Below are 26,715 nucleotides of genomic sequence, written 5' to 3' on the forward strand. Positions count from 1 at the left end.
AAACTCACAACCACACATGCATGCATGGCACACACACACACACACACACACGCACACTATCTATGAGGATGGAGTGGTGAGTTAATTGGCGTAGTGTTATCTCAGGCTGGCAGGCAGAGGTTGAGCGGTGATTGTCTTTTTGGCTGCGAGGACAAAGTTAAGCTTCATCCTAAAAGCAAGGCTCATTATTTGACTGACTTACATCAGACTGACTAATTTACTGACTGATTGACTGACTGATGTACTAACGAGCTGATTGGCTGAGTCACTGACTGACTGACTGCTTTACTCAATGAAAACTGAGTAGGTGACTGACACATTTACTGCCTGCTTGACTAATTCACTGAGTGACTGATTAATTTACTGACTGCATGACTAATTTACTGGGTGAGTGACTTACTGACTGACAAATTTACTGACTGACTGACTATTTGGTGAATGATAGCCTGACTAATTTACTGAGTGAGTGAGTTGCTGAGTTAATTTAATTTAATTTAGAATTAATTTACTGACTGACTGCCTGAGTAATTTACTGAGTGACTGAGTTACTGACTGACAAATTTACTGACTGAATGCATGGTAAATTTACGTGAGTGAGTGAGTGAGTGAGTGAGTGAGTGACTGGCTGACTATTTTACTGACTGGCTGAGTAATTTACTGAGTGTTTAAGTTATTGACTGACAAATTGACTGACTGACAGGCTGACTAATTTACTGACCGACTTACTAATTTATGACTGATTGACTAATTTGCTGACTGACTGACTAACCAATTGACTGAGTGACTCATTTACCAAAAGACTGACTGGAGAGAATCTACTAGAAAAAAAGGAGGGTATACAGTTGCACTGGAATAAAGGACATTGGAAACTATGAGACTCATATTTGTGTGTGTGTGTGTGTGTGTGTGTGTCCTTTCTCCTTACGGACAGATGCTTTGATAAACTGCTGCCAGCATATCCCAAAATATAAATATCCTTGCATGTGTGTGTATGTGCGTGCGCGGGTGTGTGCGTGCATACACCTATCCCTGTCCGTCTCTATGCAACATCATCACATTCATCCCACAGGGAGAGAGAGAGAGCGGAGAGGAGATGATGAAAAGTGACGAGAGAGAGAGAGAGAGAGAGAGGGGAGAGAGAGAGAGAGAGGAGGAAAGAACATAGTCGCAAAACTTTGAGAGAGAGAGGAGAGAGGAAGAGAGAGGAGAGAATGGGAAGGTGATAGCAAGAAGAATGACTGAAGGACAGAGAAACTGAGAAAAGGGAGAGAGAGAGAGAGAGAGGGAGAGAGAGAGAGAGAGATGTTGTGTGTGGTGTGTGTGTCTCGGTTACACAGGCAGACATCGGTGTACGCTGAGACGAATGCAATGTGAAACGCCTTGATAGCTGGGAGAATTAAACGGGGAGGCCCGAGTTATTTCCAACCCGTTTAATAACACACCTTGTTAGGGGAAGACGCTGCCTCCTGATAATCACTGAGTGAGACCCGTGACTGACAGCCTGACACACACACACACACACGCACGCAAACTTCACCTTGACAATACACACATGCACAGACGCACACACACAATGCCCACTGTGCGTAAAAACACCAAAGAATACCTACACACATCGCATATGAACATAAAAATTGCTTGTTCTCTTGCTGTCTGTTTGTTTGGTTAGATTGTTGGTTTGTTTTTGCTTGTTTGTTTTGTTTGTTTTGAGGTGGGATGTTTTTTATAAGCCCATTGAGGTTTTATTGTATCTCAGCTGCACAAATGTGTTACTTTTTTTCTCTCTCTCGTGTTTTTTACATTGTATTTTGATTTTATTTGTACTGTGTTTTTTCAGAGTGCAAATAATTTAAACTAAACTAATTTATACTAAACTAAACTAAACTAAACTAAACTAAACTAAACTAAGCTAAACATCTGCACAAACACCACTTTGGCCAAATGAAAGCTTGCCTCTTTCCTAGATCCAGACACTACGATATACCCAGAGCCTGCAAGACAGAGTATTGATGAATTATAGATTAATATAAATGAGAAGGAGTTGCTCCACTTTCATAACGCCGCTGCAATATTTAACACATTTTAAAAACGAATGCTTCTGATGTGATCATTACCCTGATGAAGACATTATCTGTTTGAATTACGTGCTAAACACACCACTAATGCATCAAGGCTGCACTGATGTTTTAAATTTGAGGTATTTAGTTCACACTCTTCAGAGCGACTTGGAGCAGAACTGTAGAAAAAGCTTAAACTGACAGATCACCAACATTAAAGTGCATGCAATCGATAGTAAGTAGGGTCAAAGGTCAAAGCCAAACAAACTACAGTAGTCCTGTTACCTTAGAGTAACCAGGTAAGGTAGTTGCAAGCAAAGAAAAGAAATAAGAGAAGTTAGAGCTGAGGAGAAAGGTGGGACACATTTTTTATGAGTGTGTGGCAACTCCTAATTTAAAATCCTACTGCGGCATAGACGCCACCTCAACAATGCTGGAGTGCAATCTCTCTCTCCTCTTACATCTGTTTTCTCTGTCAATGAAATGTGAGCTATACCTGAAACATGTCCTTAAGGAGAGAAACAAGCCCTGTGCTGATCACAGCACAGTCTAATAAACCTGTATTACACACCTCCTCCAATATAGCCGCCTTCACTTGGGAGGCACAGCTGATAATGCATTCCTGCTCTGCAATCCCTCATGCGTCGCTAGCTCCCGCTGAGTAGGGCGCGCTTCATCAGGGCCATAATGGCTGATTTGATTTAAAGAGCTCCAATTACCCTCAACAATGGAGTGATTTGATTGTTTACTGACGGAGAAGGGAGAGTGTTATTGAAGTAAAATTGGAGGTAATTGTCTCGGGGAGATCTGGGGAAAGATGAAACGGCTTGATTGGTTGTGGCGTCCGACTGTCTGAGAATAAAGGATGGTTAATACAGCGTTTTCGGCAACTGGGTCGGGGTCCCAAGGTGGGCTGCTGTAAGATTAATGGTGCCGCAAATTATGACGGGAGAACCTGCTATCAAAAGCTTCCGGCTATGTTACTTTCCTAAAGCCTCCCTGGGTTCATGCAATATGTGTTGGGCTGAATAAAAACTCCACTTTACACTGGAAGGTTAGCACCATAAAAATAGACCAACATTAGGTAGTTTTGCCTGCAGTTTCAAATTCAGTTTTGGGCGGTGAGAGAAAAAAACGGAGAATGTGACAATTACTGGCTAATAGAGGAAAATATCTCACATCATACTCCTCGAATGCTTTAGAAAGTTTGGCATGGATTGGCTGGAATAGTTACTCAAAAATAACAGCTCTCATTTGTCCAAAGGCATTTCTATTGCTGTATAATAGTCAAAACCATTACAAAATAGTAGCTAACAAGAAACACATCTCTGATAACCATTTTTAACTGTTTTAACATGTGAAATAATTTTCAGGACCCACTGGCTCCTATGATCCATACAGTGATCCAGTCTATATTTAGTCTTTTTCTAAGTGGGTGAAACTCACATGTGTTGTAGCCCCATTTCTGGTCTCTTTGGACGTGCCTTGATGACACTTTCATGTCTTTTTCTTTTTTCTTCTTCTAACCTTATATATGCACTCCACTGTAAGAAATGTTTTGGGTTGGCATCAGCTGGCATAGAATTAGAGCCATCTTAGAAATGGGATGTGATCATGGGGTAACATGGCTGCTACTGAAAAATGCAGTGACAAAACTAGTGTTTATCAGTGCCCCAGGTGTGACTCCTCAGCAGTACACCACATTGTCCACAGGGGGTGCCAGATTCAAAGCAACAGAGTGTTGGTTTCTGTTCTGTGGGAATATTCCATTATGCAGAGGTGAGTGTGATGTTCATTATGGGTCCTGGGTCTCAATCCTCTGTGTCTGAGAGCTCATACCGAATACTGCACCCTAGACAGGATGCTGTAGGTCGACACACCAAAACGACATCAACACACAAACCTGGATATATCCTGACACATCAATATCTTCACTCAAAATTTGCTCCTTTTCCCCTTACTATAATCCAAATCAAAAAAATAACAATATTCTAATGAGTTCTAGAAAATGGGCTCATTTGGAAAACAGCCACAAAATAGTGAACACATAGATCACAGACACCCATACACACACCCTGTGCGCGTGTGTGTGTTTGCAGTCACCAACCATCATCATCATCATCACCACCCTCATCAAGCCATAATAGAGTTGAATGACCTCCAAACACACTCCGATTCCCCAACGCAATATAAGGAGGATTCCTTTCAACTCTGAAAAAAAATAAAATAGCCGAGGAGAATACACAGCAGGTTTAAAGAGGTCAGAAATGGAGGTAAATTGGAAAGTGGCACGCCGTCGTTTCCCGTTCTGTGTTTGGTGCTTTTCACACCAGTTATATCTCGCCCTCTGTGCCTCCCTTTGATGTCTGTGGGTGACAGGTCTACAGCGGTAAACTGCTGAGGAGAGATGGAGGGAGAGGGAGAAAGAGAGAGAGCGAGAGAGAGAGAGACAGAGAGAGAGAGAGAGAAGGAGGGTTACCCCTCCCCCTTGAGGAACCTGTGGCTTCATTAAACACATGCCGCACACATGAAAGAGATGCTGCACTGCTTGGGAGGAGGTATAGATTCACACACATACACACACACACACACACACACACACACATACATACAGTATATATGCACACACGCTCACAGAGATAGAGAATACAGAATTCCCACTGTGCCAGTTGAATACAGTCACATTGTGGAGCTTTTCAACTGCAATCCCGAGTTATCATGGGGCGCCATTTTGAACAAGAGTACACAATCACCTGTTCTCTTTCAAACCTCATTCGGTATCTCACTATGGGAAGCGCCTTCTGGCGTGACCAATCATGGAAGCTCCAATAACACCACGTCTGTCGTGAGACAGACCAATCATCTTGAGATGCACGGGCCAGCCCGTCCCCCTTTATAAGCGCCCGCGGCGCTGCACCCGCCATTCTCGCTTTCTTCCACTGTGAAGATCATACAAGCTCCTCAGCGGTCCTGACGGTCCGGATTTTCATTTAACTGCTCTCCGACGCAGCCGTCAAGGTAGTCACCGAGCGTGGATATCCGGTGTCGGGATTTGCATTTGGACTGACTTTTTGCTACGAAAAGTTCTTTTATTCAGGTGGGATCGTCGCGTTATAGTGGACTTCTACCTGTTTATACTGCTCTCGGAACTAGCTAGCCGGATTCAGAGCTGGAAGCAGCTCTGAATCCGATGCGAGGCACGGGCCTCAGAGTGCTGGCATATCTGGACGACTTTCTCCTCTGCGCTCCCAGCAGGGAGGAAGCAGAGAGAGACACTCTCTGCTGTTAGACAGGCTTTACAGCTTGGGCTTCAGTGTCAATCACCCAAAGAGCGTTTTGTCTCCCACTCAGAATATAGTGTATTTGGGCCTCGAAATAAACTCTGTTTCTTTTCGGGCCTTTCTGTCACAAGTTCGGGTGGAGAAATTTCGCCAGTACCTGGCTCTGTTTCGCCGGGGAAACTCCATCTCGCTACGAGCCTGCCTCCGCCTGACAGGGCTGATGGCGTCAGCCATTTCTGTCGTTCCTCAGGGGCTGCTGAGAATGAGGGATTTCCAGCGCTGGGTATCCTCGCTGCGTCTGGACGTACGACATCACCTCAGACGTATGGTGGGGGTTTCCCCGGGATGCCTCCTGGCTCTCCGTCATTGGAGAGCTTGGGAACGGTAGTTATGAGGAAAACAGTGACAACGGATGCTTCACTGACAGGGTGGGGAGCAGTATTCGAGGGGAGGTCAGTAAACGAGACCTGGCCCCCGAGGCTCTGTCATGCTCATATAAATTACCTGGAGCTGTTGGCTGTTTTCCTAGTGCTCAAACATTTCCTGCCACTCCTGGGAAAGTGTCATGTGTTGGTCAGGTCGGACAACACGACAGCCGTGGCTTATATAAACCGGCAAGGAGGCACGCGCTCCGTAAAGTTACACAGACTGGCCCAGAGTCTGATATTGTGGAGCAGCGAGCGCCTGCTGTCATTACGCGCAGCACGTCCCCGGCGTATTGAACAGCGGGGCGGATTTACCCTCCAGAGGCAATCCTCTCTACAGCGAGTGGAGGCTCAACCCCAAAGTGCTTCTCCTGGTGTGGGAGAGATTCGGCCGAGCGTCCGTAGATCTCTTCGCATCGCACGAAAACGCGCAGTGTCCTCTGTTCTTTTCATTAAGAAACAGAGACGCACCGCTAGGAGCGGACGCACTGGCTCACCCATGGCCAAACGCGCTGCTGTACGCATTCCCCCCGCTCAGCCTCATCACTCCGATACTAATCAGAGTGAGAGAGCGGCGGCTGTCTTTGATTCTGATAGCCCCATATTGGCCCAGCAGACCGTGGATGGCGGAGCTGGTGCAGCTCATTCACAGCCAGCCATGGCCGCTGCCGTTACGCGCAGACTTGGTGTCACAGGCGCACAGACAGATTTTTCACCCACACCCCGAACGACTGGCTCTCTGAGCTTGGTACGTGAGAGGGTAAATCGGAATGAGTCGGGTCTCCTGTTAAGGGTGATTGAGACTATTCAAAGTGCGAGGGCGCCATCTACGCGATCATTATATTATAATAAGTGGCGCGTATTTGAGAGATGGTGTGAGGCTAGAGCCATCATTTCGTTCCAGAGTTCTGTCCCGGATGTGTTATGCTTTCTGCAGGATTTACTGGACAATGGTAAAGCTTTTTCCACCATTAAGGTCTATTTGGCCGCTATTTCAGCCTGCCATGTGGGTTTTGGGAATACGCCGGTCGGACAGCATTCTCTGATAAAGAGGTTTATGAAGGGAGCCCGCCGGCTGCGGCCCGCGCGCAAACCTTTAGTTCCGTCATGGGACTTGCCAACTGTTTTGGAGGCGCTCTCGGGGTTGCCTTCCGAGCCCTTGGATTGTGCTGATTTTAAGTTGCTTTCTTTAAAAACGATCCTGTTGCTGGCTCTGACGTCAGCCAAACGGATAAGTGAATTACATGCGCTATCTGTGCACGCATCCTGCTTGCAGTTCTCTCCAGATTATGGGAAGGTAGTGCTGCACCCTAACCTGGCTTTCGTGCCTAAGGTTAACGATTCTGCATACAGCTGCCCCACGCTGGTGCTGCTTGCTTTTCACCCACCGCCTTTTGCGGAGGAGAGTGAGAAGCGGCTTAATTCACTCTGTCCTGTGAGAGCTTTACGCATCTATGTGGACAGGACTAAGGGACTTAGAAAGAGTAACCAGCTCTTTGTATCCTGGGCCCCCTCTCACAGAGGGAGGGCTCTGACTCACCAGCGCCTGTCACACTGGGTGGTAGAGGCTATTATTCTGGCTTATGAGAGTCGTGGACTGCAGCCCCCGGAGAGTCTACGGGCTCACTCCACCAGGGGTATGGCCACCTCATGGGCCCTGTTCAGGGGCATTTCTGTGAGGGACATCTGTGCTGCTGCTAGTTGGGCATCCCCACACACATTCATTCGGTTTTACCGCCTGGACATGACGGAGCCTTCACTGGCTCACTCAGTCCTGAGTGTGGGTTCATGTTAATTGTGTGCCAGCCCATGGGGAGGGCTTGTGGTGTCGACCCGTCTCGGGTCGAGGTCTTATGGGCTTCGGAGCATGCAATTCGGGAGTGGGCCACATCTCCCATAGTGAGATACTGAATGAGGTTTGAAAGAGAACTTTAGGTTACCAGGGTAACCCCGGTTCTCTGATAACCAAGTGAGTATCTCACAACACTGCCCTGCTTGCATATGTAGGGTACGTGGAAGAAATACGCTTGAGAATGGCGGGTGCAGCGCCGCGGGCGCTTATAAAGGGGGACGGGCTGGCCCGTGCATCTCAAGATGATTGGTCTGTCTCACGACAGACGTGGTGTTATTGGAGCTTCCATGATTGGTCATGCCAGAAGGTGCTTCCCATAGTGAGATACCTCACTTGGTTATCAGAGAACCGGGGTTACCCTGGTAACCTAAAGTTTTGTTGCAGGAGCACACACGGGTGCAAACTTGGACCAAAGGGCGCTGGTTATGTGTATTTTGTCTATGCAATTTCTATATATTATATGTATTTTTAGCTCCATGACAGCAGGGGCTCTATGTATTGTTGGTTGGTCGGTCGCTCTGTTCACCACTTTATGTGTCACGTGGCCCACAGGGAGTTAGAATGCAGACTCTCAAGCAGTTCGATTCCGTAAACCAAGAATAGAAATGCAAAATGACGACAGACCAATGACTGCTTTATTGTCTTAAAAGTGGGATATGTTGTTGAATCTGTTCACAAATGTGTTAAACGTACGTTTTAAGGCTATTTTCGTGGCCTGATTCAAATGCTACAAACACTACAAACTCGTCCAGCTGAATCCGATCTTGGTCAGTACTTTACATTCTGGTTTTCATGGCGGTCAAGTGCCAAATAACCCCCATGTTAAAACTAAGTGGAATCTTGCTTTAACTGATGTTCGGCACTTAACCCAGCACCCACTGTGCGCATAATTAATTCTTAGCTGAAAGTTTGCATAGGCTGCACACAACGACTATTAATGCCTCTGAGCAAGGCACTAACCCATTTTACAAGCTGCAGGAGTGCTGATCTATAGCTGATTTTACGACCGTTTACGTAGTGATGCAGACAATTATCAGTTGTATCATCATTGCTTCTACAGTATCACTGACTCCACAATAATCTAATTTATTGACTAGATCCTGGCTGCTTACATTATGAGTCAGGGCCAAAGACGGGGTTGAAAAAAATACTTTCCTGAGTAAAGATGCAAGGGCAAAACTATGAATTTGTCATTTGAATCCCCCAGATTAAGGCACCTCCCACTAACACTCCCCACCCCTCCAGCCTGGACGTACGTCATTACTCCTTTTGAAGGAGTTAAAAAAAAAAACACCTGAACAACATTAAAGCGTGTCTTCGCATCTTTCAAATTCTGAACTGAACAGGAGCCAGACTCAAGAGGAAGAGCTGTAAGATTGAAAACCTCATCCTCACATGACAGCGCTTTGTCTCTCTCTCTCTGTATTTCTGTCTTTACTGCTTTCTATTTCTATTTCTCTCTCTGTCTCCCTCCCAGTCTGGCACAGTGGAGCAGAGAACGCCAGAGAGAACAAAGTGTGCTGATAAAAAGCAAGCCAGACCCTCACACACACACACACACACACACAGGAGACTCATACCAGAGACAACACAGGAATCTAATACAGTAGCGCTGCAACAGGGACACGAGTGTGTGTCGGTATGTGTGAGTGGACACTACCGCTAGCCTCCTAAAGTCATTCACTCTCGCCACTGTACAGTCTGTTGACAGCCAAATATGTAAAAGTCGGCATGGTTGAGGAAAACACAAAATGGACGTTTTGGTTCTCTGGGGATCTAAAAATACTTGGTTTGGCTGGGAATCCACAAAGTGGGATAAGTGTGTAATTCCCCCCCTACTTAGTGCTATCTTGACATGTATGTTTATGATAGTTTGGCGCGTGTGTGTGTGTATGAGAGAAAATGAGATCAAATCAAAGGCTTGTAGCAGGTGACTGAGTCATCTATACCTTGTCTGTATGTGTGTATAAAGTGGCTTGCAGTCCTCCTGTGAACACACACACACACACACACACACACTTGCAATCCTGTAATTAGTGACCTCCCTGCAGTGCCGTCCTTCTGTTTCCACAGTAACACTCCCCAGCACTGATGTCATCAATGAGAGACACAAAGAGCGAGAGACTGAGCGAGGGAAGGTGCGGCGGTGTGAGCTCATGTCTGAACGGAGACAGAGAGTGAGGCGTGGGCGTGGGATAGACAGATGAGAAGAAGAGAGGGAGGGAGGGAGATGAGAGGGACGAGAGGGAGAAAAGAGGCATGATATTCATGTTGTATACAGGGAGGTGGGTAGAACATAAAAAAGTGAAAACGAGGGGAGAGGAGTGGGAGGGGGATGAGGGTGTGACAGAAGAGGGAAGAAAAAGAAGACTAAAGAGGAGAAGGAGTGACTGTGACTGTTATATTACTCTATTGTTTCATACATTTTATGCAGTTGATCCTGTTTTATCAGTGTTGTTTCTGTTAACGATAGTAACGATAACGTGTTGCTTTGAGGTTGATCTTTCTGCTATTGATTTTCACAAAATGTCATCATTATACTGATCATTATACTTATTAGTATTATTAGAGGCAAAGAGAGAGGGAGAGAATGAGGCTGAGCACAGGCTGAGCACATTTTCTGCTTCCAGCAAGAAATCAGAACAAAAAAAAAGAAGTTGTTATCAAAATTCTCAGGGCGTTTTGTTTGGCGTGATTCAAATCAAACTCTGGAGCCGCTACACTACCCAGCCCACATGGGAACATCCTGATCAAACTTGGGTGTGCACCAAAACAAGCGCTCCCTGATCCACATGAAAGAGGTGGTCTTGAGCCACTTTCAAGTAAACCGTGGAGCAGCTGGTTTGATGTTGGAGGGCAATCGGCTCAAATGCGGGAAAGTGGCCAGCAAATCTGTTATTTAGTAAAGCTGACCGGTCAGGTTGTGTTGATGTCTTCTTGTATTGTCTCTGAATCCAGCCGCAGCATTCTCTAGAGTTCTCCTTCAATGTGTGTGCATATCATCACTACTTATTTTAATCATGCTTAACAACCTGAATGCTTTGATTTTCTTATCATTGGTTTGTAGTCTGGTCTAAAAGGAAAGGGAACATGGGATTTGTCACCTGCCTGTTAGGATTAAAAACTTTGAACCTCTTAACTAATTTGAATCTTCGTGTTTTAATAAAGTATGACTCATTTGTTTGATACGGATAATGTAATAACATAATAATATAATGAAATGAACTAAACCAAAAAAGGGTTCATTCATACAATTTCTCCTCTGATTCAGATTACTTGAGAATCTGTAATCCAATTAATCCACAGTATAGAAGTATACTCATTGTCATTGACTTGATACAGAATAAGATAATTTGTTTTCAGCAGTTGTGTGACATCAAATTCATATTCCTTATTAGCAGTTGCTTCAACACAGATTGATTTTCAGAAGCCACATGAGTTCAATTGCAGATTAAAATGTATTTTAATTCCCATTTGGAAATCATTTGAATTAAAACCTGCATTTCAATTGGGACTTGGCATCCAAATTTGGCAGAGCCAGTTTGACTTCAAAGAACATGATAAACATGTTAGAACATTATAATATATATACATAATAATGGCATTAACTATGTTTTTTTTATATTACATAATTTAATTAATTTACAGATTTTGGCATGAAGATCGCTTTTTCATTAACTGCAACTTTGGCTTGGATTTGGTTGCAAGCGCAGCATGTGTTTAAAGGAACCTTTTGTAAACGAGCCCCTATGGCTGCTGTGTTTGAAGAAAAAAAAAAAAGATCTCCCAGCGTCTTTTTGGCATTCAAGTACTGTTCCCAATTCATGTGTGTCAAATTACCATCTGTAAGTAAATGGGGAAGAATTGCGCTGACAGACGGTGTAGCGGTGAATGGGACTCATTTATTGCTACACAGGCGTACAGTACATTATGCAAATCAAAAACTATGAAGGAGGTGAAATCAGGAGAGAGACAAAAACGGTGACAGATGAGAAGAATGATTCTCAGCGACATCAATACGCCAGTAAATCACATTACAGAGGGATTGGAATATAAGCATACATACGCGACTAGCTCTTTAGCTGTCACTCCTCCCCCTCCCTCTTTCTCTCTCTCTCTCTTCTGATTCTTTCCCCACCCCTCTATTCATTCTCCCCAGTCTGCCTCGGCCTCGCTCTCCCCTTTCCATCCATCCTTCTCTAGCCTTGTGCTTCTCTTGTTCTCCGTGTCTTTCTCTCTCGCTTCTCCGTCCTCCATCCAATCACACAGTGCTTTCCAGAGGATTTGACACTCTGAGGTTATTGTGTGCGAAAGACAATGCTCATCTCCACTCACTCTGCTCTGTTGAGCTCTCACAGAAAACTACTATCCCCCTACGGTGTTGCTGCCAAACCTACCGGCACTAACAGCTTATGAAACACTATCAGACGAGTTTTAAGAGAAGGAGATTTGCTTTTCAAAACGGGGTGATTTTCTCTAGATTAGCCATGCGAAAGGGTATTACAATTACATGGCACTTTGCCGTAACAAAGACCCACAGACGGCAGTGTAAAATGCTTTTGTCACTTCAGTGCATGATGTAAAAAAAGGTGTTTGACTCATAGGTTAGAGTCACGGTGGTGGATAAAGCTTGTGGGCAGGGGCCAAATGGGGCTTGTCTCTTAGGAGTGCCTGGTCTTCACCTCTTCCCTGTCAACACATATCAACTCACACCTTGCCCAGAGCAACGGCTCAACCCGGACTGATCCTGTCCCTTCCACTTCCTCCCTCTCTCTGTCTTGTCTTTCTTCCACTGCTTCTTCCTCACTCCGCGCGAGTCTCTTTCTCTCTTTCGGTTCCTCTGCCTGTCATTAACTCCGCCTCTCACTTTCTGTCCCACTCTCTGTTTGTGTCTCTGTCGGCTTCTATAGAGGGCTTTTAGGTGACGTAACAAATCCTTGGGCGGCCATAGTGGAGCTCCTATGCTCTTGGTAACCACAACTATGAACAGCTGATTGTGTTTCTAAATTTACAACTAGGCCATCTCAACAGTTTGGAACAGGCGTGATTCATGTGTGTGCTGTTGTTGACACGCCCTCCGGACAGGAGGCAGAGCTGGAAGACTCAGGCAGAGGTCACTGGGGTAGTCAGGAAGCTCCTCGATGGCAAGGCGCCGGGGGGGATGAGATCCGTCCTGAGATGCTGAAGGCTCTGGATATTGTTGGGCTGTCATGGCTGACATGTCTCTACAATGTTGCGTGGATTTCGATAACAGTGATCTTGGATTGGCAGGTCTCCGTCTTCAAAAAAAGGGAACCGGAGGGTGTGCTCCAGCTATCGTGGAATCACACCCCGCCTCCCTGGGAAAGCCTATGCTGAGGTGCTGGAATGGAGACTCAGACCGATTGACGAACCTCAGATTCAGGAGCAGCAATGCAGATTCCGTCCTGGTCGCAGAACAGTAGATCAGCTTTTTACCTTTTCGCAGATAATCTGATTTTCACACTAGCTAATGTATCTAGCAGAAGCTAGTGTTAGTTGTGGCTTATCACATGTTAACATTAACATCGGTTGCTTTCCTAAATTTGCCTACTGGCTAGTTAGCTAGCTAACAAAACCAGAAAAGCAATTGTTTGTTGTTATCTTAACTGACTTTTCTCAAGCCACAACTCATAGCATTTTAGAGAGTAGGACCAAAGCGGCTAGGGCTATTTCTTATATCATATAATAAAGTTGGAACTACATTTGGAAACAAATCTATCATATGAGACTATTCTCTTTTACTTATAACATTAATAAACTGACCACCTACACCACAACAATCTTTTTCAGGTATCCCTCTTTTCTTGCCCAGCTGTACCCACCCTAATTCTTGCCATACTTTTGTGATTCTTTCGTTTTTTATTTATTTTCTATTAAAAATCGAACCCCAAACTTGTATGTAAATGCGACTTTTGAATTTAAAGTGACAGCCCTACTCTCTATCTCTGTTTTCCTCTCTCTCTTCTTCTCTGTCTCTTTCTTGATGTCCGTCTCTGTTGTCTAAAAAATGACGCTGCGGGGGCTAATCGCATGCAGCACTAAAACCATGTTATACTGCCACTGAATAAGTTAACTGTGTATTCAAACGAAACCGCCAAACAAATTGGAATTGATTTTCCTTGTGAATTTGTGAGTGATTACATTATTCCATCCAATCATCCTCTCTCTCTTTCATCTTCTCTGCCTGTCTTTCTTGCTCTTCTCCATCTGTTTTGCCTTTATATCAAAAACACATCCATTAGTGTGTCTATCTCTTTCTTCTTCTCCTTTTTTTTCCATAATTCCCCTCTTTATCTTTGTCTGCTTGAGTAGCTAGCGGCTACAAAAGACTAAAGGTAAAAGTGGGCCAATCTGCTCTCATATTTAAATCAATTAGAAGAGCATTTTAATGATTGCCAGAGTAAAACATTTATTGTTCTCACTCCAAAAGGTCAAATGAAGTAAATGAATGAATTGCCTCAGTATTCAGGCTATTTTTGCTTACTGATATTATTACTGTTATTGAAACTTCAACATTAATCTTGACAGTGTAAGATAAAGACAGTGTAAACATTTCAAATTTTTACTAATGCTTCTAACTAATGCTTCCAAATCTCACCATCTACATACACATGCAGACAGTACAGTTTGATTTATGCAGGGATGTAGTGGAGAAGAAACCCACCTACACTCAATTTAGCCTGACCCTAACCCTAACCATTTAATTTGGGGGATAGAGTTCACCCACTTTTTTAGGCTGACATAAACCTTAAATCTGATTGATCTGATCTAAATTGATCAGTATCATAGTAAGCTCTGTCAAACCTATATGTTATATGAGGATAAGGTCATTTAAGGAAAATGAATGCCTTTCTGAAAATATCGCTTTTTGTTTATATTGGTGGTTGTTTGCCTTATGATGACCACCAACTGGAGGTCAGAGTTTACCCACATTTCTATTTACCACTACATCACTGGATTTATACAACCTTTATTTACCCAGGTAAGAGTTGCTGAGCACACAGCATTTTGTTTATCTGGATTGCCAATACATCTGCAAGTTGATTGGCTGTCCAAAAAGAAATTCAAAACAGACTTATGAGCTTCCTCGTGTGAAGGCTTCAATTATCCTTTAATCCGCTGCCGAGCGCCAGTCAAACCAGCTCACAGTATGGGCTTGTTGAGCTTTGCCGGTGGCATTCCCTGCCGCTCTTACAACACTCCGTCGAACTCCTGAGAGGCTCCACAAGCCCCTTGCCTGAGACTGGGGGGTAGCGGGGTTGCTATAGAAACCGCTGCGCCCACCAGGAAGCCGAGATAATCAGAGATACCAGAGACAGAGAGGGGTGATGTCACTCACACACACACACACACACACACACACACACACATATATATATGCACACACAAAGCCACACAGGCATACACACACACACTACTTATTCAGATACTCACCTATAAACACGTGCATGTAGATAAGACAGATACACACACACACACACACACACACACACACACACACACACACACACACACACGTGTGCTGGGAAAGTGTCTTAATGTGTCAGGTTAACTAGCGATCCCTAGTCCCTAGATGTGGTGAGGCTGCCGGTCATTAAGCGGGACTGAGTTCCACTCATTACCACAGTCTGCCTTTCAAAGCCCACTGCAAGCCTTTGATCTGTTCATCTCTCCTGCAGTCTCTCTCTCTCTCTCTCTCTCTCTCTCTCACACACACATTTCTTCTGCCATTCTCTCAAACATATTCACACATTTACAATTTCTCTTTCTTTCTTTCTTTCTTTTCTTTCTCTCTCTAGCCCAACCCCTGCGTCTTTCTTTACTAGTTGTGTCTCTCTCTCTCTCTCTCTCTCTCTCTCTCACACACACACACACAATATTTCAATTGGGAATAGAAACCAAATATGATGACAGTTATGAAAGGACAAAATACACTATTCTTCACAGCCGTGACACTACAGTCTGTGTTGCCGTAGCAATGCATGACAGCTGTAGAGCACTAGATCAGGTTCCTAGAGCACATCAGGACATACTGGGTACACTTTGTCTCCCCAAATGCCTGGGGGTCAGGAAAGCCAAGTTGTGATGGAGCAGGGCAACGTTTTAGTCAAGGCAAGACCCAACACACACTAATACAAATCTGCCAGTACAAGCACAAATTAGTGAGATAATTGCCTCGGTTGTCATTTTTAATATTCATCTCTAATTATATAGAGTTGATCCTATTTTGTGTTTAACATTTCATTGTCTCAATAAAATAATCTAATGATTCAAAATCTGGCAGCAGCCCATAATTCACTACCATGCTGCCAGGTGAGCCAGGATTGACTATCATATTAATATGTGACTTACAATAGGCAAAGCAGACTCCAGGCCTGAAGCTAGTGTTACATTACTTCTAATTGGTGGAGCTGACTACAGGCTCTTGACTCGCATACCCAAAACGCCACAGATGTGACAGGAGCAGACGGCAGCAGAATAAAAACATAGAAGTAGTAATGAAAATGGGCTTCAGGTTGTGCTATAGCAACAAACAACAGAGGCTGCATCTATTCAGTGACAGTGCCGTTGTCCAAATCCTTATGGAGCTTGGTAGATATTAACAACAATCTGGATCTATGCAATGGTTTCCTCTAACAAGTGGGAAGACGTTCAAGACTCACCGATGAGCTCCTTGTTCCTGATGTCCAGGGCCATGTTTCGGAGAGCGGTGGCCACGGCACACACCACCCTGTCGTTGTCTATCCTCAGTAACTCCACCAGGATGGGGAGGCCCTTCTCCTTACGTACCGCAGCCCGGATATACACCGACCACTGACAGGGAGAGCAGGAGGGAGAGAGTTAGACTGACGGGCCGGCAATAACATAAACTGGCCACTGTAGGGGATGGAGAGGGGAGTAATTTAGAGTCATGGTCCCAGTCTGGGGACTTGAACTGACAGTGAGGCCAGACAGTAATAAAAAGAAAAAAGAAACGGAGGATATGAAGAAGTAGTAAAAAAGAATCCCATGGTGCATTTGTGGAGATGATGTTCTTTACGACAAGAGGACTGTGGGAGCTGTGTGACGATTCCTAGGTTTTCACATCGATAGAACTTTTACTTCCTTTTACTAATTTGACAATAAAAAACAAGCAGAAAATGTTTCTCTCAAGTGCTGTAAACCATGATTAAGTTAAGTAATGTAGAAGTACATAAGAGTGAAGTGTCTCAGCCCTTAACTGTCTGACCTGAATTTGCCATTTGACGCCAACTGCACCATGCTGATAGCGCCGTGGCAAAAACACTATCCTCCCTTCCTAGTCACGCTCCCATTGATTGGTTCGGCTTACTTTGCACACACTAGCCACACCCTTGCATTGTGTGATTGGTCAGTTCAACCCGTGCCGTGAAAAAGGCTGTGCTGGAATAAAGTCGTTTTTTTTTCACAGTTTTTACCCTCACTCCGCCGACCCTTTTTCTCTACCACTGACTGGCTGTGAGTAAGGCACGATAGAGCAGTGATATAATATAAGTGGTAACTGTAGGAAAGACGGGGAAGAGATAGACTAACCACTACGGAGGAGGTCGAGTGGGAAAAGTTACATTTCAGGGGCGATATGAGAGAGGCTGAGGTGTCAGACTGACTCACAAGTGATATAAGAGGGGGAATTATATGAGCCAGGGAGAACGGTTCTGAGCTTTGAGAACACTCTACCCTCCCTGAGCAACTATCAAGGTGCCCTTGAACAGGACACTTAACCCCTGACTGCTCCATGGCGCCGCCTAGTGGAAGACTGGCTGTGCTAGACCAGTGATTCTCAACCTTTTTCATATCAAGGACCCCGTAATTTAGTCCACATCAGGGCCATGGACCCCCATTTGATGAGATTTTGTCTCTTGGACCCAAATCTGTGAATATTTTTAATGTTAGCTATGATTTTGTCCAGAATCCCATGACTATCTGTATTGTAGGTAGAGAGATAACAGTGAAACTATGATCAAAATAGTAATTCTTCTACATTCTCCAATTGTGTTAACTTCTTGTAAATGAAATAATGCTGAAGTTTAACCATTCCTCAATTTGACTGGGGACCCCCTGGAACCCCCTCAAGGACCCCTGGTGGTCCACGGACCCCGCGTTGAGAACCACTGTGCTAGACAGCTCCCAGGATTGGCTGTGGGTAACTGGACACGTGCGAAGCAGAGAGTTTCTGTAAAACCTTTAACCCATTACATAAAGGTTAAAACACAACACTGTTCTTCTTAGAGACCAACACGGGCCAAACTTTGGTGCTTATAATCAGTTCAAGAAATAAATCTTTCAGTGTGTATTCACCCTTGGAGGGAAAAGATCCTATGCCTTAGCCAAGAGCTTAGCGAGCCGAGCCTAGAGCGCGCCAGCAGTACGCCAGCACATCCCCCTCTAAAACTGTTAGCAGCGCTATTCTCTAAGCCAGGAGAGGGAGCTTGCTTAGACAAGACGCAACAATACACACGCACGCACACACACACACGCAGTGATTCCCCGAAATAGAAATTGTGATTTCCTGGAGACCACCTGCCCCCACCATTTCCTCCTTCTGCCTTGTCTCTTCCTATCTAGCTCCCTTTTCCATCTCTCTCTCTCTCGTTCTCTCTCTCTCTCTCTCTCTCTATCCATCCCCAGCTATGGCGTGCAAAGCAGAGAGCTCTAACACCGGAGGTACTCGACAAACCAAAATCAGATACACAGCCCTCCCACGCACATCTACAGGACCGAAGAGAGATCCCTCTCTGCCGTAGTGCGCTCCCCTTCCTCTCTCCCCCTCTTGATGCTTACACCTCTGTTAGCACTACAGGCCGACATCCGCCTATCGTTTATTAAGTCGCCATCTACATTCAAAGCACTTTTGAGACATTAAGTGTTAAAGTTTTCACCTCCCATACAGAAAAAAACGAATGTAACCTTTAAAATTTACATTTTCGTTTTATCCAAATAAATGCTTTCAGCCCCGTTTGAAGAGCAACAAAATGTCTGATGCACCCTCGTGATTTCAAGGCCATTCCAAGGTTACGCTCTCATGCTTTTTTGCCTCTTTCCCTCATGTTCACCTCCCTCAAGGCTACAGCTGCCCTGCCCAATACACTACAATATAACCGCGTGATTCATACATTATTACTGTCGGGCTGCTTCCATCCGTCAGCCGCTGTTGAACCCTGGCTGCACTCCCGAGCGTGTCGGGGTTGGAGCATTCATACGATTACAGCTATTGCATTATTACTGGACAATATTACACACTATTGAACAATAGTACATATAAAGACATGGGATAGTACTAAATATATTTAAGGTCAGCAGGGCGGCGTCCTTTAACCGGAGGTTCATATACCTGCGTCGGCAAGACACCGAATCGTTTCCTGCTCCAGTTCTACTATCATGGTACGTTGTTCCATTGCACTGCTGCTTGCACCATAGTATATGCCATACTGCTTGAATTTACATAGTAATAGAATGATTTTTTGTACACATGTAGAGTGGATACATAGTCTATTGTCGTTTATGTCCTGCATCTCCCCCCTTTCACGATGTGAAGTCCTGTCGTGCCTGTATGTACTTACTGAACTAGGAAGAGTTGTCAATATGATCCTGCATCACGGCCACCAGTTCCCGTACATTTATTATACTCAGCAAGGTCATTCTGATACTGATTTACATTTGCCCAGCCGGTAAAATTACCATCCCTGACTGTAACTCACCACATTCCTTTTCAATAGAAGCAGACCCTGCACTATGTTTTGGACTAAATCCGTTTGTGCGAATGGACCCTGTCTGCTTGAGGTATGGAAGCAGAACATTTCACAAGTATTGGTACATTTAACCGTCTGGCTGCAGCGCGGGTTTTGGCTTCAGGCTCTGAGACTTTCTAAATAGGACTCAGTTGTTGGTAGCTAGGTAGCCTGCACACATACTCATTCACACACACACACACACACACGTACTTCAATACTTTGTCCTACTTACAGCGTGAATGAAGTGCTTTATCTGTGTTTTATCTGCACAAATGTTTTGTGTATACCGTGTGTGAGTGTCTACGTTCACTGAGTGCCTGGGATGGAGACGAGCTTATGATGAATTCCTTCCTTCAACAATAATGGACAATAAAATGAAGTTAAACCCACATTTACATTTGCGGCATTTTGCTGACGCTCTGCTTCAAAGTGACTTACAATAAGTGTTCATGTATGACAGAGAAGTTCCAAGTCAAGAAATAAGTAAACTTAAACTCGTTCCTTACCTTCCAGCTGCCTGCGGCCAGGTTCTGCAGGGCCCCTGCTGCTCCCTCCAGGGTGTCGGAGTTGGAGCATTCAGACAGCAGGGTGAGGTAGGGCTTCACGATGGTGGGGTGCCACAGCATCTGAACTCCTTTGGGGGGCTCCGCCGTGTCCGGAAAGGGGCCCACGCCATCCCACTGCAGGGAGGGGAGGGGAGTCGAGTCGAGGAGAGGCGGGGTGGAGGGGTGAAGAAGATGGAAGAGGATGGAGAGAGGAGAGGGAAGAAGAGGGAGGGGGAGAGGGTAAGTTGTCATCATCATCATCATTAACCACTGTCAGCAGCAGCATCCTGATCTGCTGTGCGTTTGTTTTTGTGGGACATTTTTTTTTTAACTTTTATTTTTAACCTTTATTTATCCAGGGAAAGTCAACTGAGCACATTGAACTCTTTTCCAGCAATTCCCTGTTTCACATTCACGCAGTTCCACACTTTCACAGCTGGGAGCAGCCCAGTACAACCACAGTCTCCTACTGCTGGCCGCTGAGCAGCTCCACTGGAGCAGCTGGGGGTTAAGTGCCTTGCTCAAGGGCACTTCTGCAGTAATTGTTGTGGAGACAACAAGAGAGAAGAGAGTGTGAAGAGAGTGTTACTCATTCACTTTCCCCACCCACATTTTCCCAGCTGCTCCTGGGATTCAAACTGAATTGAACCTTCTGGTCATCAGCCAGATTCTCTAACCTCTAGGCCAGTGGTTCACAAACGTTTTGGCTTTTGACTCATTAAAAAGAAGCGATGCCTACTTGGTGAAGTGGTGGTGAACAGTTCACTCCAAATAATTATTTTCCCTTTTCAGGTCGTTTCATTTTATCATCAGAGGAGGCCTAGAGGCTGAAAACTATTCAGTATTTCATAAGAAAAAAAGCAAATATTCGCGTAAAATCTGAAAAATGACACGATAGTCAGATCCATAACAGTGTGTGTACTCATGAGCATATGTACTCGCGTGTCTTAAGTGCGTCTCGGTGTGTGTGCTTGTGTTGCGTTAGCTCAGGATGACTGTGCGTGCGTCTGGAAGCGAACGGAGATCTCCAAGCAGCACACCCTGACCTATTTTAAAAAGTCAAAGAGACTCGGAGAAAGCCTGTGTAAATGATTCCCTGTCACCCTGTGATGTAGCAGAGAGCGGCGGCGGTGGTGGTGGGGGTGGGTGGGGGTTGGGGGGTGGAAAGGGGCAAAAAGAGAGAAACGTTTGAACACAGAGACTATGGGAGAACATTTCACTCCTCCTCCCGCTTTGAGCAATAAACCCTAAAGCTGCACACCTCTCTTCCTCTTTATCTTTATCCTCCTCCTCTCCTCCCCTACAATGGAGTCCCTTGATGTGTGAACCTCTCTGTTGTTGAGTGACATGCCCACACCTTTTTCAGCTAGGCATGAGCCAACATCTGTCTCTCTCTCTTGTTTTATTTCCATCTCTTTCTCCTCTTCTTCCTCTCTCCTGCTCCTTCTTTCTCTCTCCCCGTCTCTCTCTTGCTTTATCGCCGTCTTTTTCTCTCACTCTCTCCCTCTTTCCCCGGTCTCTCTCTCTTCTTCTTCTTCCTCATCTATTTCCATCCTCCTCTCTCCCGCTGCCTCTCTTCCTCTCACGACCTTCTTGCTCTTGCTCTGTTGCTTATCCTCCTCCCTTTCTCTCATGGAAACTAGGCTAGTGTGTTTCCTGAGAGAGGTGCTATGGTGTGTGCGTGTGTGTGTATGTGTGTGTGTGTGTGTGTGTGTGTGTGTGTGACTTAATGTGCAGCTATACATAGACACCAGCGTTCTCTGATCATGCAATCAAAGGCCTCTTATGATTTGAGGTATGTGGAAGTACTACAAGAAGAGACTAACACCTCGACTCTATCACAGTACAGTATTCCCTGTTGTCTAGAGGCATCCTATATACATATGAATGCATAATTTGTATATTTAATATTATCTAAAGATTAAGCAGATAAAAAAAACTTGCAAATGTATTCAAGTCGCTCAGTGCAAAAAATAATTATCTTAACAAGTCGTTGAGTCTTCAAATAGATAAAAATTGAAAACCACTTGATTCAAGAAAATTCTCAAATCAAGCAGCTCCTATGGGAAGAACACCAAAGGTGTTACATGTGAGCAAAATATTCCATAAAAATAAAAAAAAAATTCTGAAAAAATTCCCAGTGGTTTTACAGCGTAGTGGGAAATATAGACTCGCTAGGCTGGTAATATCAACAAGGGAACGTCAAAGACTTTGTATCCAGAAGCATAAACCTTGGCCTGGGGCTATGAGGTAAACGCACACACACACTCACTCACAAAAAGACTATCACAACCACCCAAACGCAAACAAAAATGCACACCTACATGGACACATAATACTACAAATACATCAAATGGCTGGAGGTGATATTTCATACGCAGCTTTAAAGTGCATATCAGCGCATGCAGTATGTGTACAGCTCAGCATGTGTGCTTTGCTGAATCAGGCTTCCCACACTCACTTGGACATCAAATTCATGGCCTTTTCAATTAATTTCAAGCTCTTGTTTGGTGCGATTCAAGGACTCAAAATTGACACGTCTTATAGGATACATTTTAAACCTGCAGATCGCCTTCACAGGGTTTTCCTCAGGATGGGAAGTGTTGATCCAGAGAGCTGAGGCATACTGATGAATTTGGGTGCCATCTTTTAATGTGAAAAAATCAAGTAATTTCAAGACCATCCATTCATTTTCAAAAACTTTCAATGCCTTTTTTTTCTCAAATCCACAAATTTTCAAGGATTTTCAAGGCCCGTGGGAACTGTGCTGAATTTATGTACTGTTTGTGTGTGTGTGTGTGTGTTCCAGTAGTCCATTAGGAGTGTTTAGGCCCAGTTCAGGCTCCAGTGCTGCACCTCGGCCTTGCTGTCTGAACCTCTAATAAATGATTAAGGAGGCTACATTACAGCCTGCGTCTCTCTCCTTTCCTTCTCTCTCCCTGTGTCTGTCTCGCTCTCCCTCCTGACCTGTTTCTTATGCTCTCAATGTTTCTCTCTCCCCCGTCTCTCTCTGTCTCTCTCTCTCTCTCACTGCCTCTCCCTCTATCTGTCGTCTCTCTCTCTCCTTTTTCTTTGGCAGCAGTGGACGACACTGAATCCCTACCAGCTCGAGGTGCAGCTCTGTAGCTGACCCTGACCTCTGACCTCCCTGTGGGGTTTTGAATATTATTATTATTGCTTTCCACCCCTATCACTTTCTCTGTCTATCTCGTTCTCTCCCACCTGTTTTGCTTTCTGCCTGTCTCGCTGTCTGTGTGTCCATCTCTGCCTGTCTTCCTGTCTGTCTCTCTACAACATGTATTAGACTCAAGCGAACACATGCACAAAGGCTCACACACACACACACACACACACACACACACATGCGCGCACACACACACACAGAAGCTTGCAGCCCAGTCTAAGTGCTCTGTAGGCAAGTCAGGTGTGCTTTCGACTCTGAGAACATGATGACTGGCCCATGGAGAGAAGTCAACCTCTACCTTCACAGTGTGAAAAAAAGCACAAGAGAGTGGAGAGCAGGGAGGAGAGAGCACAGCAAAAAAAAAACTGCGAATGATGAAGCTTTTAACTAAAAAAGCTATGGTTTGAACTAAAAAAAACTAGTTTCAACTATAAAAAGAGTGATAAAAACAGCAAGAAAGTGGCTCATGAGGCTCAATCTCCCAGTTAATACATTATAAAGGAAGCTGATGCTTTTCAACTCAGCTTGCAGAATACTCTGTGATCTATGATTTTCATCCCTTTTCTCCATTATTTACCACACAGGTCCCCTCAGAGTCCCCGCTGAAGGCAAAGCTGTCTCATCCCAGTGAAAACATTGCGTTCCTGCTTTTCACGAGGACCGTCCTTTTAATTTTCTGCATGCATGCATATGTGATGTATGTGGTATTAAGTCAAGTGGATATGGATTCACTGCATCTTCCTTAGGCTGTTAGCACATGTGACTGTCAAGACCATTGTAAATATTGTGTAGCTTACTGCATGCTTTTCATTACTTTGGCCTGCCAAGATGATGGCCCCCCAGAAATATTAGTTCATGCAACTGTGAATCCTTGCTTTGGTTTTGTGTTCAAAAACTTTGTGTGCACGTCTGTGTGTGTCATGGCACAACTTATTAATTTTTAACCCCCCAGTTAGAATTCATTGTACATTTGTTTGCCCTGAAAAAATATAACATATGGGGTCAGATAGAGTTGAAACATGTTTTTTGTTCCAATGTAAATGCAGTGCGTTGTCGCCGTCTTGCAGAAAACTGGTATCTCCACAAAGTTGCTTATTCGGAATGGCAAAAATCTGCCTCAGTCTCCTGTCCGCGGTCATGTGTTTTCGATATTTTATGTATTATCAATGCTTTGCCTAGGTCACCTGTCATGAAATATTTTCTACATGTGGGAGACAATGTTAACCTGTAAACTACATTACAAAAACATACCAAAAGATTGTTGACACAAGGTTTTTATAGATACTGACACTTTGGCCCACCGCATCTCTCCTGAGATCTAGCAATCTACTGCATCTACCAGTTTATCAACCAACAAACAAACCAATGAATCCATCCATCCATATCTCCATTGTCTCCTCTCCTTCCTCACCTGATCGGCGCCCTTCTTTTTCTTCTTCTTCTTGCCCCAGCAGCCGGAGCTCTCTCCGTCGCGGCCGTTGGCATCGCAAAGCAGGCCGTCCAGCTCCTCCGACCCCCCCTGCTGGCCGTGGGACGTCTCCGCAGCCAGACGGTACGACAGGTTCCTCAGGATGCACACACAGTTCTCTATGGTCTGGAGAGAGAGAGAGAGAGAGAGAGAGAGAGTTAGGAGGAAGAATGGAGAAGGAAGATGAGAGGCTGGGAAGGAAGGTGAGGTAGGAAAGGAGACGAGGAGAAGAGAGAAAGATGAAGAAACAAAGAGCGACAGTTGAGAAGAGAGACTTGCTTTTGGTGTTATTTAATGATACATCTTGCTTGAAAACACAGAGCAAACTCAAAAGTCGAAGCACGCTAATAAAAACCACCCACTCTCACACTTTTACACTAAGAGCCGCGCACCCCCACCCACGAGCAAGACATAAGGAGGGAGTGAGAGACACAGAGGGAGAGGGAGACAGACAAAGGGTGGGAGAGAGGGAGGGGGAAGAAAAGAGAAAGAGAGATAATCTCACATTTAATCAGCTTCTGTATTTTGTTAGCTCTGACTTTGAAATGAGATTAGAGGAAACTCAGGTAAATGAGGAAAAATGACAGAGCCCAATACACTGTATCACACCCCATTTAACACCAAGTTTAGAGGCGCACCCGCCAGCCGAGAAATGTGTGTGTGTGTGTGTGTGTGAGTGAGAGAGAACGAGTACTTACAGTATCTGTTGTCTGTGTGTGTACTTTGCCTGGAGTTGTGTGCTTGTGTGTGTGTGTGTGTTTAGTATCACTAGAAAGGGGTGTCATCGAGTCAACAGAGTGGAAATTAACAAAGACAAATCATCAATCTTCTCTCTGTCTGACCGTTGGTTTACACAAAAACAACTAAGGAGTGTAATTGAACAGCCTCGAGAGACGCGGCAAACAAAACAATGTCTCACTCCAGCGAGCCGCAGTCATGTCTGAAATTCTATTCACATGCTATAATGGAATGATGTAGGAGAAGTTACATTTTATTTACAATTTACTGTGACATTTTCTATTTCGATCTGTTATTTCACAGTTATTCAGCATGCTGTTGTTTGAGGTTGCGTGGTTTACGGAGTGCACAGACTCTTGGTTTTTGGATTAATATTAATAATGTGATACTTCCCGCCTCCACGGGGAGGTCAGAGGTCAAGGTCAGATACAGAGCAGCACTCCAGCAGCAGGGAAGGATTCAGGGTCTTGCTCAAGGACACTTCAGCAGGGCGGCTGGAAACACGGGGGCATGGACGCAGGTCCTCTGGTGTCCCAACTCACTACATCATCCTGCTGCCACTTCATTACCTCATGGACTCTAGTGATAATGAGCCAAATATATTAAATGTGAGGCCTCTAGATTCTTGAGATCCATTCATTTCTAATAGGTTTTTAAGTGCGGAACCTGTGAAATGATGTTCAGATGATGTGTATCTTGGTACACAACAGTAGGACACAGCTGTCTGTACTTGCCCTTTCTGGTAGAGTTGCCCAAGTGTTCAAAGAACACTCGGGTGAATAAGGTCAATAGTGACCTTTTATTGACATTTATTTACATGGATTTTGAAGCTGCAATGTTTGTGAACCATGGAGTAAAGCGGGCCATGGTTGGTGTCCACCCGCGTTCACACAGTGAACGCGGGTGGACTTCCGATGACTTTTTGTCATCGGAAGTCAACAGCTAATCTGATTTCCGCAATTCCTTGTTTCCCTACCCATGTGATTTTGTTTTATGAACAATAGTTCTACTTGGCAAGTGCAAAATTGGTGAGAAGTTGATTAAAGCCATTTAAAACTTCCCAGTTCCCTACAACCTTTATTTAAATGACTAAAGGTCTCAGAAAGATGCAAGCATCATTGGAGTCCATGTTGAAGCCATTTTATTGCCTTTTTTCCTGTTTGTTTGATTAATGCTACCTAATTAGCACTTGCTAGTGAGAAATGGTAACTCATTAAAAAGATGTAATGTTATGAAAGGCAATATCAAAACAGTGAAAACTACATAATTTGCCTGTTCAAAACTTTGTAGCTGCATGATGACATAGATGCAATCAGAGCCTCTGGCTCCGCCCACAATGAGTCAGAATAGAGTGGCCCATCAACTAAGCCGCTGACAATGAGAACTAGGGCTCA

The 26,715-nt window shown here is 44.6% G+C and overlaps 1 protein-coding gene across 1 annotated transcript in view; it reads right to left on the reverse strand.

The window, feature by feature from the left end:
• ctnnd2a (catenin (cadherin-associated protein), delta 2a) overlaps positions 1-26,715 on the reverse strand; it is a 248,375-nt gene that overhangs the window by 24,158 nt on the left and 197,502 nt on the right. Inside the window, exons 18-20 of the mRNA XM_078291542.1 lie at positions 24,527-24,709; positions 19,893-20,066; positions 16,300-16,450 (exon numbers count right to left, since the gene is read on the reverse strand). Of these exons, the coding sequence (XP_078147668.1) occupies positions 16,300-16,450; positions 19,893-20,066; positions 24,527-24,709 (508 nt within the window). The remainder of the gene's footprint in view (positions 1-16,299; positions 16,451-19,892; positions 20,067-24,526; positions 24,710-26,715) is intronic.

Source organism: Centroberyx gerrardi, chromosome 22, assembly GCF_048128805.1.
Source record: "Centroberyx gerrardi isolate f3 chromosome 22, fCenGer3.hap1.cur.20231027, whole genome shotgun sequence".
Classification (NCBI taxonomy): domain Eukaryota; kingdom Metazoa; phylum Chordata; class Actinopteri; order Beryciformes; family Berycidae; genus Centroberyx; species Centroberyx gerrardi.